Here is a 14,971-nt window from a genome sequence, read left to right as displayed (position 1 = left end):
CCAATTACCCAGGACCACATCCAGATGGCTGTTGAAGACCCCCAAGGATGGAGACTCCATCACCTCTTTGGGCAACTTGTGCCAAGTGCTTGGTCACCCTCACAGTAAAGAAGTCAGAGGAAACTGCTGTGTTTCAGTGTGTGCCTATGGTCCTGTCTTTTCTACTCTGAAGGCAGAATCTCCAACACTGTCAGAGATCTCCATCCATGAATCCCCATCCGTGTGACCTCCATCCTTGGACATCTTCAAACCCCACTCAGACATCATGGTCCTGTGCAACCATCTCTGGGTGCCCCTGCTTGAGCAGGGGCTTGTCCCAGGCCACCTCCAGAGGTCCCTTCCCACGCCACCCACCCTGCAATGACTTTATATCCCTCTCCTGATGTCTCCCCAGGAGTTGCCCCCTCCAGCTCTGCAGCTCCGCAGGAACACCGGGGGTGACCGGGTGCGGGCGATACCCGTAGTTTGAGCCCCGGTTTGTCCTGGTCGGGCAGCTTGGGCTAGGATGGGCTCGACTGGCGACTTGGCTGGGGCTCGGCTGGGGGCTCGGCTGGGGGCTCGGCTGAGCCCGGCTCGGCTCCTCGGGGCCACCCCGGGGCGGGTCGCGCATGCGCTGGGTTGGCCGGTGGCAGCGGTGCTGCCGGAGGCGGCGGCCGCGGGAGTCGGTGTCGGCGGCGGGAGAGCGCGGCGGTGAGTGTGTGAGTGTGTGTATGTGTGTATGTGTGTATGTGTGTATGTGTGTGAGTGAGTGAGTGCGGGCACGGCCGCCGCTCCCCTCCCCAGGGCACCTCTCTCCCCGGGGACCCCCCGCCGAGCGCCCGTGCGGGATCCGGCACGGCGCTTCCCATCCGCGGTGAGCTCCGCGCGGGTATCGCCCCGCACCGCGTCCCGCCGCAGCAGGAGCATCCTTCCCCGCAGGGAGCGGGTCCGCAGGGCCAGTGCATGGGGAACACCCCGAGGGCGGGAGGTGGACCACGAGTGGAGCTTGAGGTGCGGGGTGATGCGTGAATTCCCCCACGCACACACCCGCACACAACCGGGTCCATGGGGCTGGGGTCGGCGCCCGGGTAAGAGCATCCGAAGGGGAGGAGTGTGCGGGGACACATTGCCTATTGCCATCAGTTCCCTGCAGGCCGCCGTGATCTGCACCTCCAGGGCTTCCCAAAGCAGAGAGGTGGGCAGTGATTCTCCTCCACTGTTTTTCATGGCCATGGGTGGTTTTCCTTGTGTGACTTTGACCCCTGGGGTGTTGTGGAGGCCGTGGCAAGGAGATGCATAGTTTAGCTGTGAGCTGGGTGAAGAACCAGCTCCTGCTGTTTGCTTTGGAGCTGCTACCTGCCCGTTCCGCTTGACGCGCCCTAGCTTGTGTCCCAGAAGGGTCAGTGAAGGGTCGTTCTCTGTTTATGTTCTCCAGGACGTTTTGGGGATCCATGGTCATGTTCCCTCTTTATCCCCTGTGGATTTTGTCTGGGCTAAAAGCACCATAAGCATCTTACTTGTTTTGGTGAAAAAAGCCTGTCAACAGTTCTTGAACTGTTCTGGTTTTCATTGACAGCAATATCTATCTATATACATTTGGATAAACATTTAACACTTGTTTGTTCAGTGTCAAACTGACTCATGTTCGGCATGAGCAGTGTTGGGTACAGAGCTTCCCAGTAGCTGTGCTGAGCTGGGAAATGCCATGGGTACGATGGTCCTGTGCCCAGTGCTCATTTGGTAAGTGTGGAGCTCCAGCGGGGCATCCCAGGCTGCTTTTTACTGTGCCATAGATTTAGGTTAGATCTGAGGAAGACATTCTTCCCTGTGAGGGTGCTGAGGCGCTGGCACAGGTTGCCCAGAGCAGCTGTGGCTGCCCCATCCCTGGCAGTGTTCAAGGCCAGGTTGAACGGGGCTTGGAGCAACCTGGTCTAGTGGAAGGTGTCCTTGCCCTTGGCAGGGAGCTGGAACTGGGTGAGCTTTAAGGTCCGTTCCAAACCAAAGCATTCTGTGATTCTCTGAGACTTGTGTGTGTTGCAGATGCTGTGGGAGCATCACTTCAGAGCTGGGAAATGCCCCAGTGTGCTTTAGGTGTGGTTAGCTGGGGGATTGCCAGCCACAGGAGGGCTCATAGGAGGTTCTGATGAAGAGGGATGTGGTGCTGCCCTGGTCATTGAAAAAGGGTGAAGTCATGAAAAGGGCATAAAGGAGGATGGAGCACATATGCAATGCTCTGCTGGAGTGAAAACTAGCAGGTCTGAAGTCTCATCTTGCTCTCTGCTGTGGCAGGGAGAGGATTGGCAGCAGTGAATTATACTGGCAGACCGTGCTCCTGCCTTCATGTTGTGGTGCAGGGGAGGTGTGTTACATGCAAACAATTCCTAGAAAGCCTTGGGCTCATCGAGCCAAACCACAAGCAATTATGCATTTCCTGCTGCTCAGCCTGCAAAGGTGTGGGTTAACAGCCCCTGCGATGCAGGATTCCCTGTTTTCAGGGCATCATCGCTTTTATTTATTTACACTAAAGCCTCTGGCTGAGGTTGCATCCCGCTGGATGCAGGGAGGGATGGCCGGTGCGAGCAACGTGCCGGCAGTATGACAGAGGCTGAGGACATCATCGGTCACATGTGTGCACTTGCAGCTACTTGCACGTCTTGTGTCATTCACCAGCTTAATTTTTAGCTGCCAGTGTATGTTGACTGCCCTGCTCCTGCGGTCACTTCAGTGGCCCTTTAATCACAGTATCCGTTCATGCTGAAGAAATGCCTCCAGAGAAATAAATTCCTAGGAAGCCCCCTTGAGTCTATATGGAAGAAGTTCTTTACTGTGAGGGTGGTGAGGTACTGGAACAGGTTGCCCAAGGAAGTTGTGAATCCTCCATCCTTGGCAGTGTTCCAGGCCAGGTTGGGCAAAACCTTGGGTGACATGGTTTAGTGTGAGGTGTCCCTGCCCATGGAAGGGGGGTTGAAACTTGATCTAAAGGTCCTTTCCAATCCTAACTATTCTATGATTCTATGATTTGGCCTGCAGCTCTATGTATGTGGCCATACCTTATAGCCTCCATCCTTCAGGCACAGGCAGTAATAAACGGAAGCTTGCTCCCAGTTGCTTTTTTTTTACCCCCTTGCACATCCTTGTGATCGAGTAGGGATGTAAGCATGTGGATGCAACATAGCCTGCATCCCTTCTTTTGGAGGGGAATCTGCCCTCTGGTCCCTGCTGGCCCTTGCTCAGGGCTTCATAGCCCCCTGGACAGGCACTATGCTGCCATTGCAAACATAGAAGCTCGCTGGGAGAGTCCATGGGGTTAAATAGGAGGAGAACTGAGGTGGGGACAAAGACTTTAAGCTGTGAGCTCCCAGGCAGCCTGCCCTCTACCCGCAGCGCCAGCAGTGGTGTGCATGATTTATATACATTTTTGTGTAATGACCGAAGCTCTGAAATCCACAACCTTAAGACAATGTTTTTGTACAAGAGGCTTTTGCAGATGACAGCAAAGTTAAGAGCAGCCTCAGACTCTATGCTCTGGGGGATATTCTGGCAACCGTGCGGGCCCCCACAAAGGGCCCAGCCAGTTTGGTTTGATTGCTCTGCCTGCAAGCAGATGAGTCTTGGGATGTCCCATCTGCAGATAGATGTGAGCAGGGAGAGATTTCCTGGCTTGTTGAGGTCTCCCTGTGCTTTCAGGATTCTCATCTCCAGCAGATCCACTCTGAAAGACTTGCACCATCACCTGGTGCTGGTCCTGTGGCTTTGTGAAAAGCTCATGGCAGTGATCTCTTATGTAGGCAAATTGGCTGCAGAAATGCTGTGCTTTCAAGGTGTGCGTGCATCTACTTGGCATGGAAGGGAAGGATAACGTATCCCACAGACCTTGCAGGAAGAAGTTTAGGAGGTGGAAGTGGGATACTGCTACAACAAATCATAGAATCACAGAATGGTTTGGGTTGGAAGGGACCTAAGATCGTCCAGTTCCAGCCCCCTGCCACAGGGAGGGACACCTTCCACTAGAGGAGGTTACTCCAAGCCCCATCCAGCCTGGCCTTGAACACTGCCGGGGATGGAGTAGCCACAGCTTCTCTGGGCAACCTGTGCCAGGGCCTCAGCACCCTTACAGGGAACAACTTCTGCGTAAGGTCTCGTCTCAGTCTCCCCTCTTTCATTATAAAGCCATTTCCCCTTGCCCTATCCAAGCTCATTTTTCAGTCAGTGGTGGAGGCAGGGAGAGAGGGAACAAAAAAACAGGCACTTCTCTGGCACAAATCCACCTTTGGCATCTGAAATGAGGCAGTCATCCCACTCTTGTCGGTGGTCCCTGCTTGACTGAATACAGCAGGCAGGGACCGGTGTGGGTGGCTGGACCAAAACTGTGCCCCAGAGTGTGCTAACACTTCAGCAGCCTGATGGAGCAGGTCATTGATTGGGACTGCATCCTGCACTTGTTTAATTACATGTATTCAAAGCCTGTAAATGTGGGTGCTCCAGCCAGGGATCTCACACCTACCTGAAATGGAGCCCCAAAGCATTGGGGGGTGTGTTAGCTGTGGGCAGGAAAAGAAAGTGGTGAGCCACTCTGGGATGTGCAAACAGCAAAGTTTTAGTGAGATCAGGGAGAAAAGCTGCAGAGTATTACCCTGATCTTGAGCAATTTTTGATACAGGAGGGATGGATTTGCCAGAGGAGGTATTTCTCAGCCAGGATCTATGGGTAGAAATAATGAATATTAACATTTTTGCATCTGACTAGTGCTCCAGATGCTTTTCTTTTTTCACACTTTTTGTGTATTGGCTGTGTTATATCAGTAGCATCACCAAGCTTTAACCCTGGTTAGGCATTAAGAAAATGCATCTGTGTTTATGGCAGCAAATCAGCAATGTGCCATGGTGACCCACACTGTTCCCCAGCATGGTTTGGGAGTTAGCACAGTCCAGGAGTTGTTCCCAGCAGACAGTTCGTGTGTAGCCACCCATTTCAAAGGTGTAGCATCATTGGAGTGACCAAGCCAGGCTGGCTGATCTCAGAACCGAGGGCTCAACACTGTGAAAGTGATGCCTGGCTCAAGGTTTCGGCTCTCACAATAAAGCCAGCAGCCTCATCAAGCCTTTGGCTTCCTAGCTTTGGCTTTCCACTGCCCTTCTTTCCTCTCACAAACACCACAGGACTCAGGGGCTCCTCCTCCTTGTTGGGATGCTGTGGACCCCCTCAGCTTTGCTGCAGGCACACAGTGCTTGCCAGCAGCTTTGTTTTGCTCTGTCCCCTCAGAGCACAGCGTTCATTGTGCTGGCTCCGCTGCTCTCATCCCCTGGACCAGTCCCAATGCACAGGCAACACGGAGCCCATGACAAGAGGCACTTGCTGCTCAGCACGGCTGAGCTGGCTGCTGGCCTGGCTTGTTTCTAGGCCAGAAATCATAGGGGATCTGACACATGGCTTCAGTGGGGGATCCTGCCATCTCCAGCCAGCTTCAAGGGCTCATCTCCCAGCATCACGAGACATTAGTTTCCTGATTAATACATGCTTGGACAAACCCTGCTTTGCTACATGCTGTGCATGTGTATATGTGTATACAGAAAGGTAGAGTTTGAGCCATTTTCTGTTGTTTGAAATTTTCCATAAGGTTATTTTGACCCTTTTTCTTAACAGATGAGGCTGGTTTAATGCTTGCCCTTCAATGTCTCCAGTAAATCACATCACCTTTTACCTTCCAGAGCATTGTCACCTATGCAGGTCCCTGCTGGACGAGTGTTTGTAATACACCCCTTGGGCTGATGTAGATGTAACTGAGTATGTAAGTGTGTCAAGGGAAATAAAATATTCTGTGCAAGGCACTGTTAACTAGTCCCAGCACTGCCTGGTGCATTACAGTGGTGTGTTAATAGCACAATGTCTAGTTCTTATGAGGCAGATGAGGATTGGTATCCACATTTAATAGACAGGGAGGTCCAATTTACGTAAGTCCCAAGCACCTGATCCCTCTCTGCTTGTGGGGATTTCCACGTTCTCAGTGCTGGAGTGTAGTTAAGTCAGTCCTTCATATCCTGCTGCCTGCTTGGGCAAGGCTTGTGTCTGGCACAGACCATCAAACGCCACCTCTTCCACTTTCTGACCCCTGTGATATATAAATCCCAATAACACCCTGCAGAGGGGATCTGAATGCTATGTGCATCTGCTGCAGTTAGGAGGAAGGCTAGCACCTAAACCCATGGCAGGAGAAGGAAGCAAGTAGTATAAAGACTACACAGGAGTTGCTGCTTGAGCTGGTGGTCTCTTATTTTCTCATCTCTGGTGGAGCCTTTTCAAAACACCAGGCAGAATGGGATGGAGGAGCTGGCACTGTGCTCCCAAGCTGGTCTCTCAAAGTTTGTCCTGAGCCCTCCTCAAGTGGTTTAGTTATAGAAGGGGATGTTTGAACTCATGGGGAACCAGTCTGCAGGCAGCAGGCTTTGGGATGGGGCTTACCCACTGCATCACTGAGCTGAGTGTAGCCTTGGTGCAGCCTCTCCCAGCCCAGGAGATGAGAGCTGAACTGCTGTCTATCATCCTGCAATGCCAAAGCTGGCTCCATGTAGGAAGGGGTGAGAATAAAATTCCATGTTTCAAAATGACTTGGAATCCCTCCAGGGACTTTTGCTCGACTCCCAGGAATTAATCACCTGCAGCTCTGAAACCCACTCTGTTGCCCACTGCTGCACCATCACTACTGTTATTTTCATCCTGTCCACAAACACTGTTTCTTTTTTTCTGTTTCAAATGCAATGCATTTATTAAAGACTTCCCCACAGCTGAGTTCCATGGTCCTCTCTGCTTTGTTTACCAGGAATTATTGCCTTTCTGGAAGCCTGTGTCAAACTCTCATGCCTGAATACTAGTCTGCAAGCAAATACATCACACTGGTACAGCCTTGGTCCCAGACAGTTAGTGCTGAGGCCAGCCCGGTGGGAAAATCAGGCATCCTCTGTAGGAAATATTCTCATTCAATCCCCTCCATCAGACTGTGACCAAAAAGCAAAAGAGCTGGGAAAAAGCTCGGGTTTCCAATTACTCCTTTCAAAAGGGCGAGGAAAAACTGGAATGGGATCGTTCTCCTCCTGTGCCACGGTTCTTATTGTGGCTGCAATGATCCAGCCTGGCCATCATCCATCCCATCCTCCTTGCCTCGCAGCTCCCTCCCTGAACAAACGATACTTGGTTGCTGTTAATTGGGAGCAGCCAAAATAACTGAATCCCCCGGAGATGGGGGGTGAGGACAGAATCTCAACGAGACGCCCTGCTGATGAATGTGGCTTTCAGCCGCTCCTACGCCCCTGTGAAGGGAAAAGAATAGGGGCTCTGTGAAAGTGAAACAGCCAGTGCTGACCTTGGGTTTCTGGGTTGTTTTTTTTTTTTTTCCCTTTCTTTCGTTCTCTTTTCTAACGTTAATTGCTCGTAGCTTTGCCCATCACATGATCGCTGGGAATTGCCAACTTGTTCTCACTCGTTATTGTCACCAGTTTGGTTTGAAATAAGCACTCTACCAGGTTTGTGATTCAGTGCTGTTTATCCGAGTGTCAGATGTGTTTCTTGTGACTTTGGACCATGATTTGGAATATCTCTGACCCTCTCTCGGTGTGTTACAAACCGGCATTTGACAGCTACGAAAGGCAGCCTGGGAGAATCAGTCCTGCCTGCTGCTGGCAGGGAGGTGTGCAGCACCTAACCTTTCCCTAGCTCTGCTCGCGTGAGAAGCTCCCTGTATACACTGAGTGCTTGAGATGAGGGATCTGGCAAAATCCTAGTGCTAGCACACACCATACATGCTGGAGCCAGCCTGTGCCTGGTACAAGCTGCCTGTCTCTCTTGCATCCTTGTCAGCATGCAGAGCAGGCAGGCCATGGATGGTGGAAGGGGCCAATGTGCCCCTCATATTGGCATGTATCCATATGCCCAGGCTTGATTGCTGTCTGCACGTCTTCTGTTGCCTTTGCTCTTTGCAGGCAGGTTTCAGTGTATTGCTGCCTCTGTGCAGATGGGCACTCCAGTGCTGCTCCTGTGGTGCTCAGTTACCCTGTCTGTGCCATATCTGCACTGTTTTTCATTTTCTGATGTCCTGGAGTCCACACTGGTATTAGTCTGTGTTCTCCAAGCAGTGGGGAGCTTCAGCATGCTCTTTCTCCTTGTGCCTTGCTACTATGATCCTTATCTCCAACAGCAGTGCCTAAATACCTTTCTGGATAGTTTTCCAGCATACTGCTGGGATGAACTGGGACAAAGATTCAGCACTGAGCCCCCTTTAGTGGGTCCAAATCCTTGAACCATGCTTAAAGGGATGCTGGGAGATGGTGAATGGGGGTCCAAGCCGTGTTGTTTGGGTTATATCAGAGCAAGTGCTGGGAGAGGTGTGAAACATGTGATGGCAGGTTAACAGACATGGCAGAATAGCTTAGACACACAAAGCACTTCAGAGTCTGTACTCACACCTCTGCACAGGGCAAAACCTGTGTATAAGGCCTGGATATCGTCAGCTGGAAAATGTATAGGTCTTGATGCAGTGAAGGAGATGCAGTCAGCATGGGAACAGAGCTCTTGTGTGCACATCTGGACTAGGAGATCAAACACTGTTAGTACAGACATCCATAGAATCTCCCTGTCCTTCCCACCCCAACATGCTCAGCCTCCAGCCAGTTTCCGGTCAGATCTTAGGATCATAGAATCACAGAATGGTTTGGGTTGGAAGGGGCCTTAAAGCTCACCCAGTTCCAACCCCTTGCCATGGCCAGGGACACCTTCCACTAGACTAAGTTGCTCAAAGCCCCGTCCAACCTGGCCTTGAATACTGCCAGGGATGGGGCAGAACATCAGCCTTCCCCAGCAAGGATGCTGTCTTCAGTCTTACCCATTTGTGAAACTGAAATATCATTTGCAGGGCCCGTTTTGCCTTCTCTGGCTATGGCAGCTCCTTCAGCTGCTGGCAGACAAGGAGAAAAACCTCAAGCAAAACCAGCCCTGAGAGATACTAAGGGAGAAAACCTGGAAAGTGCAGGGAGAGAAAAAAATGGCTGGAAAATGTAACTTGATTATGACAACTCCCGTCTGCTAGAATATGTGGAAGTAATGTGAAAATATGTTGTCTGTCATCAGAGGCTTTGGGTTGCAAGAGGAAGTGGGACTCACAACCTGCTTCAGCGCCTGGTCTGACTTTGCTCTTTGTGCTGTCTTGCCAGCCTAGCTTGGGTCTCCCATCGTGTGCCCATGCTAACTATTCCTCTGTCCCACCTCTAGCAGCAGCTGGTACCTGATGCAACAGCAGAAAAATACACTGTTTCCCACACTCAGGCAAAATAGTTTGCATTTACTCAGTATTGGCCATCTCCATCCATTGCAGCTCTGGTTGCGCGCATGTAAGCTTAGGGGTCAGGTCCACTCGTGCAAACATGTATGTGTTGGCTGCACAGGAGTAACCAGAGCCCTACGGAGTCTGGTGGGGCTCCATCAGCATTGATTTTGGCTTAAGCATGGGGCATCTGTGTGCTAAGTTCTCTATTTTGTGTGGCATAAACACCATGAGGGAAGAGAAATATCTAGGGTGGAAGGGAAACAGAGGGTATTGGGAATTAATTCAGTGCTGCGAGGTAGTCTCCAGACAATAGGATCCTGCTGTGCCCTGAATCTGAACCTTTCTGTCAGAGCTTAGCAACTCCAGAGGTTGCCAAGGAGCAGAGCAGAGGAGTGCCCAGCACTGGGGTTTGGCTGCGCTGAGCATACAGGCACATCTCATCACAGCCTCTCTGTATGGCTCTGTGGATGCTCCCAAAGCTTTGATGCTGTACCCAAACTGCAGCCAGCTCTGATGTGGAGCTTCTCGTTTCTCCATCACTGCTTCTTACACCTGTAGGTTTGGGACTGTGGACTTCTCCCCTTCTTCCTCTGCTGAACTCACTGTAGCAGCTCCACTGTAGCAAGCTGTGTGGCAGAGAAGCCGAGCTTACTTGCAACCTCCATGATTTAGTTGGGACCCTCTTCAGTCAGGTGCAGAAAGCCAGGTTATTCCATAGATGAGTAATTGCACCCCAATTTTGTCCTTGAGTAATCTGTTCTAGGGAAAGGGGTGAAAAGTCCCTTCTGCAAATCATCAGGTGCTTTCTTGACATCTAACTGCTTGCATCTCCTTACTGGCAGCTCCTGGCTACTCCTGCAGATGCTTCAAGCTGAGTGCCCAAGAAAGAGCAGGCTTGTCACATGGCTGTGCCCATTGGCTGAACTGCAGGGACAGGGCTGTGCCATCCTTCTCCATGCTGAATTTAGGTCTGTGGAGTTCAGAAAAGCCCCTTTCCCTTAGAGCATGAGCAGCACTCAGGAGGAGCAGCACATTCTTCTTCCCAACCCATCTCCATTAACATTTCTTCTTTATCCCCTCCCTACAGGGCACAAAGACGACGTTCCCCAGAGCCGGGCTCAGAGCTGCTGCACGCCGCGAGATGACAGCCATCCTGGAGCGGATCAGCACACTGTCCCTCAGCGGGCAGCACCTCAGCCGTCTCCCCAGGCTGCTGGAGGATGGCTTCCCCAAGATGCCTTGCACGGTCAAAGAGTGCGAGGTGCCGCAGCTCTTCCGCGAGCCATACATCCACACTGGGTACCGTCCCACCGGCCAGGACTGGCGGTACTACTTCCTTAGCCTCTTCCAGAAGCACAATGAGGTAGTCAATGTGTGGACTCATCTGCTGGCAGCGCTGGCTGTGCTGCTGAGGTTCAAGACGTTTGTGGAGGCTGAGCAGTTGCCTGTAGATGCGTGGTCCTTGCCTTTGCTCATCTTTGTCCTCTCCTCTGTCACTTACCTGACCTGCAGCCTCTTGGCCCACCTGCTGCAGTCCAAATCAGAGCTGTATCACTACACCTTCTACTTCATGGACTATGTTGGAGTCAGCATCTACCAGTATGGTAGTGCCCTGGCTCATTTCTACTACAGCTCCGATCAAGCCTGGTATGACAAGTTCTGGCTTTTCTTCCTGCCAGCAGCTGCTTTCTGTGGCTGGCTGTCTTGTGCCGGCTGCTGCTATGCGAAGTACCGGTACCGACGGCCTTACCCCATCATGAGGAAGATGTGCCAGGTGATCCCAGCCGGGCTGGCATTCATCTTGGATATCAGTCCTGTTGCTCACCGGGTGTTTGTATGTCACCTGGGGGGCTGTGAGGAAGATGCTGCTTGGTACCACACGTACCAGATACTGTTTTTCCTTATCAGTGCTTATTTCTTCTCCTGCCCGGTCCCTGAGAAGTACTTCCCTGGCTCCTGCGATATCATTGGCCATGCCCACCAGATCTTTCACGCCTTCCTGGCCATCTGCACCCTGTCACAGCTGGAGGCTATTCTTTTGGATTACAAGAACAGGCAGGAGATTTTCCTGAAGAGACATGGGCCTTTCTCTGTTTACCTCTCCTGCATTTCTTTTTTTGGCCTGGTGGCTTGCAGTGCCATCACAGCTTACATCCTGCGATGCAGGATCAAGGCTGTCCTGGCTAGAAAGGAATACTGAGAGTCATGAACATGATGGGCATGACATCACTGGGGGGTGAAAATCAAGGGTCATAACATATTAGGGACATAACTGTCTTATTTGCCTAACACACTGTGACTAACTGGGACACTGGACTTGGGTGGAGGGCTGGAGACTTCATGCTACATGCATTTTCACAGCAGGGACTGCTTTTTGCCATCCAGGGGGACATGGATGTGTTTAAAGCCAGAACACTTAACCAAGGATGCTGAAATAGGCAGAGGTTTCTTGTTCATTCTGGTAAACCTGTGGGCAATATGTTGCTGAATGTCAGGGAGGACAGCCTGAAGGCTGTGAGACTGTAGAAGGGTCTGCCAGGGCTCACAACACAGAAGAGAATGCACCATGAGGACCACAGCTGCATGTGATGACCTCACTGGGTTTTGCCATCTCTGCTATCTGTTGGGGACCTGTTACTATCAAGGGCAGTAGCAAGGTTTCAGAAGAGGTCTGCATTTCTATGGTTCAGTTGCAAGGGTATGTGTGACACTGTGGCTGGTATAATCCTCTTCCTGCTCCAGCTGGGCTAAGCCAGGTTCTCTCTATGGTCCCCTTGTGAGGTATCTCAACACCAAGTTGCTGAGGAAGCTTTGGCAAAGCACGTTTGGAGACTTATGCCTGACCTGGGGTCCTCTAGAATGAACTGGAACTCAAGCACTATGTCTGCCAGTGACTGGTGTAGATGTTAGGTCAGCTCCATCTTTTCTTTCTGTATGACTGCACCATCTTCAGTGGAGCTGCTCATCCAAACCAAGGACTCAGGCAATCCCAAGAATTACTAACAGGAGATGGTGTCTTTCTCAGCAGTTTGAATTTGACTTAACGTGGTGCCAATGCTGATGACTGTTTGGTAGCCTACAAGACAGGTATTCATAAGCTCCTCACTTCTCTTTTAAGTGCTTAGGTGCCTTGGAGAAGCTGGGCCTCAGTCAGGTTGGAGATGGGTTTTAGACTTCCTCAGTAGCAGTGACAGAGGTTGAGCCATCAGTGTTCAGGGGGCTGGCCCCAGCAGAGGAGATGCTTTTGATGCTGGGTACATCATTTTGGCTGCTTGTGGGACAGGTTTGTGCATTCCTGCGTAGACTGTATCTTCTGTCTAGGGAGTCTGACTGACCTCCATGTCCATGCAACATAGAGTAACTTGGGTGTGAGCTGTCCATTACAGGAAAGGATCTGGCCCCTGAACCTCCAACAGCCCTGCTGCGACCATGGCCAAAAGGGTATGAAAGTGAAGTAGTCTTTATTCACCTCTTAATGGTGCTTTCAGGACACCAAGCAGTCCTTGGTGGGCCTTGTGGGAAAGCTGACAATGGAGCACTAAGTGAAGATAGAATAGCAAAAGGCAGGAGCAGGGTATCAACATTAGGGTTCTATGGAACTTTGGGAGGGGGTTGTCCTTGAGATGTGGTGACTCCTGTGTGGAGTAGCAACGATCGTAGTCAGGGACACTTAATGTCCATGGGTCACTCCTGTCCAAGGTGTAGCAAGGGTTAATTTTACCTTGTCCTCCACCAGATGAGTCCCTTCTGTGCTTGTTTGAGGAGAATATTAGATATGGAGCCACACTGTTTCACTGAAGTTGGTAGCATTTGCAGGACAGGATGCTCAGAGCCAATGCAGAGATACAATCTTATGCTGTCTAGACACATACTGTTTGACCCACTGCTTGCTTTCCATAGTAGGCCCTGGCACAGCTCCTCCCACTATGCAAGACCTGCAGCCTCAAATGCCTTGACATCTGGCAAATTCCCAGGATGTATAAATCTTTGCTGCATCTAAGGAATCTATGGGATCTATTCCAGCCACATATTTGTCTCACTGAATCCCAAGGGCAGGCAAATGAATTGTGATTGCTGGTTCTGAGCAGGCAGTGTAGGGTTGGGGACAGCTGGGGACAATCTGTTGTGACAAGCACTGATTTCTGCACTTGATCTGTTTTTAACTATTGAGATATGTGTGTGTGTGTTTGTGTATGTGTGTGTGATTTATTATCCAGAAAGGCTTTGCCTTTGGATTTTATATTTGCAAAGCCTCCTAGCTGGGTCATAGGCTGAAGGAAACAGTTCTATGCTGCTGAAGGAACAAGGTGGGCCAGACAACAGTGTCTTTGAAAACAGATTTCTTAATAGGTGCTGTGCTGTGTCCTGTGTTTTGTGGACAAATTTGAAACTCATGGCCCTGTTGACAAACTAATTACAAAGGGGGAGGGAAGTAAGTTTTGAGTACAGGAGAAGAAATCATAGGAAAGCCTTGAGGAGGTCATCTAGTCCACCCTTTCCTATTACTCTAGGCCTCGTGGTTTATATCCAGTCCAGCTTAGAAATTAATGACTTCATTTCCTTTGTTGTATTTTGCTAACAGCAGATTTGCCTTACGGGAGTGGCAACTGGGGATGGTCCCAACTTACACCTCAACATAGCCCTTCCCATTCACAGCAGCTCATCTTAACACAAAGTGAGCTGGTGCTGGGAGATGGACCAGCGGAAAACCAATCCTAGTGAAAAAATGCCAATAACGTTGTGCTGGTTTTAACTTTCAGCCAGCAAACTTGGACGACACTGCTGCCTGCAGGGAAGGGCCGGAGCGGAGGCCAGAAGCAGCTGCTCCTTGCACAGTAGCTAGTTGCTCAACTAGCTTAGCCACAGTGATGTACTGCTCTCTCCATAGTCTCCATGGCTTTCGTTGTGGGTCTCTTCCCAATTTGGGGAAAGACTTGTGTGGGAGCAGTGTTTTTTTCTCACAGCCTAATTTGCATTGCTTTTGTGGTAGGCAAAGCAGAATAAGTTACTGAGTGTGAACCTGGCTGGATGGTATCAGTGGGCTCCTGTGCAGGAAGGGCAGTAAACTACAGGGGTTCAGAGCTCCTTTCTGGGCTAAAACTGAAAGGAGTTGTTGCTAATAGCAAACCATGCTCTGCTGCTACCTAGAGTTATACTGGTACTAAAGGAAGGGATCACCCAGGCATTTCCTTCTCTGAGGGTTTGAGAATAGATTATGTGTCCTACCTTTGTCAAAGAAGGCTGAGAACAGTAATGCCATCTAGTTCAGGGTCAGGGAAAGGAGGTGCCCACATGGCTCTTCTGAGGTGTTCTGGTCATATGCTTTCTCCTCCCTGGTCCAGCAGAAGTGAAACTTCTTCTGGAGCAACTGTGTGACAGTGGTGGTGTTCTTACATATTCTCATGTTACCCCTCAGGTGAAGCCACTCACGTCCCGATACGGCCCTGCACTCAGACCTGGAGCTGACCTCCTGGTTACTATGATGGGTTGATTTAGCAGGGAAATGCAATACAGATGATTGCTGCTGTGAGGATGCACCCTTGTGTCACAAGGGGCTCACCAACACTGGAGCTTCCTTCATCCCTATCTCCATCCTCCTCTTCCTCTGACCAGCTTATTTCTTTCTCACATCCCTGGACTTCATCTTTGTGCCTTATGCATCTGGCTGCCTGTCTGAGC

General features: G+C 50.8%; 1 protein-coding gene across 2 annotated transcripts; it reads left to right on the top strand.

The window, feature by feature from the left end:
• The first annotated feature begins 602 nt into the window (after nucleotides 1-602).
• PAQR8 (progestin and adipoQ receptor family member 8) lies at nucleotides 603-13,151 on the top strand. Of its 2 annotated transcripts, XM_057427644.1 has the most exons (3): nucleotides 603-690; nucleotides 7,953-8,104; nucleotides 10,380-13,151. In XM_057427644.1, the coding sequence occupies exons 1-3, from the start codon at nucleotides 609-611 to the stop codon at nucleotides 11,490-11,492; spliced, it is 1,347 nt and encodes a 448-aa protein (XP_057283627.1). In that variant the 5' UTR covers nucleotides 603-608; the 3' UTR covers nucleotides 11,493-13,151. The 2 variants fall into 2 exon arrangements, with proteins under 2 accessions (XP_057283627.1, XP_057283628.1); XM_057427645.1 differs by lacking the exon at nucleotides 7,953-8,104 and having other exon boundaries at nucleotides 608-690.
• Nucleotides 13,152-14,971: the final 1,820 nt, after the last annotated feature.

This window comes from Pezoporus wallicus, unplaced genomic scaffold (genome assembly GCF_028554395.1).
Source record: "Pezoporus wallicus isolate ANWC-B61680 ecotype Strahan unplaced genomic scaffold, APGP_CSIRO_Pwel_v1 contig_6464, whole genome shotgun sequence".
Lineage (NCBI taxonomy): Eukaryota > Metazoa > Chordata > Aves > Psittaciformes > Psittacidae > Pezoporus > Pezoporus wallicus.
Note: the sequence above shows the minus strand (reverse complement) of the source record. Positions and strands in the feature narration are given on the sequence as shown.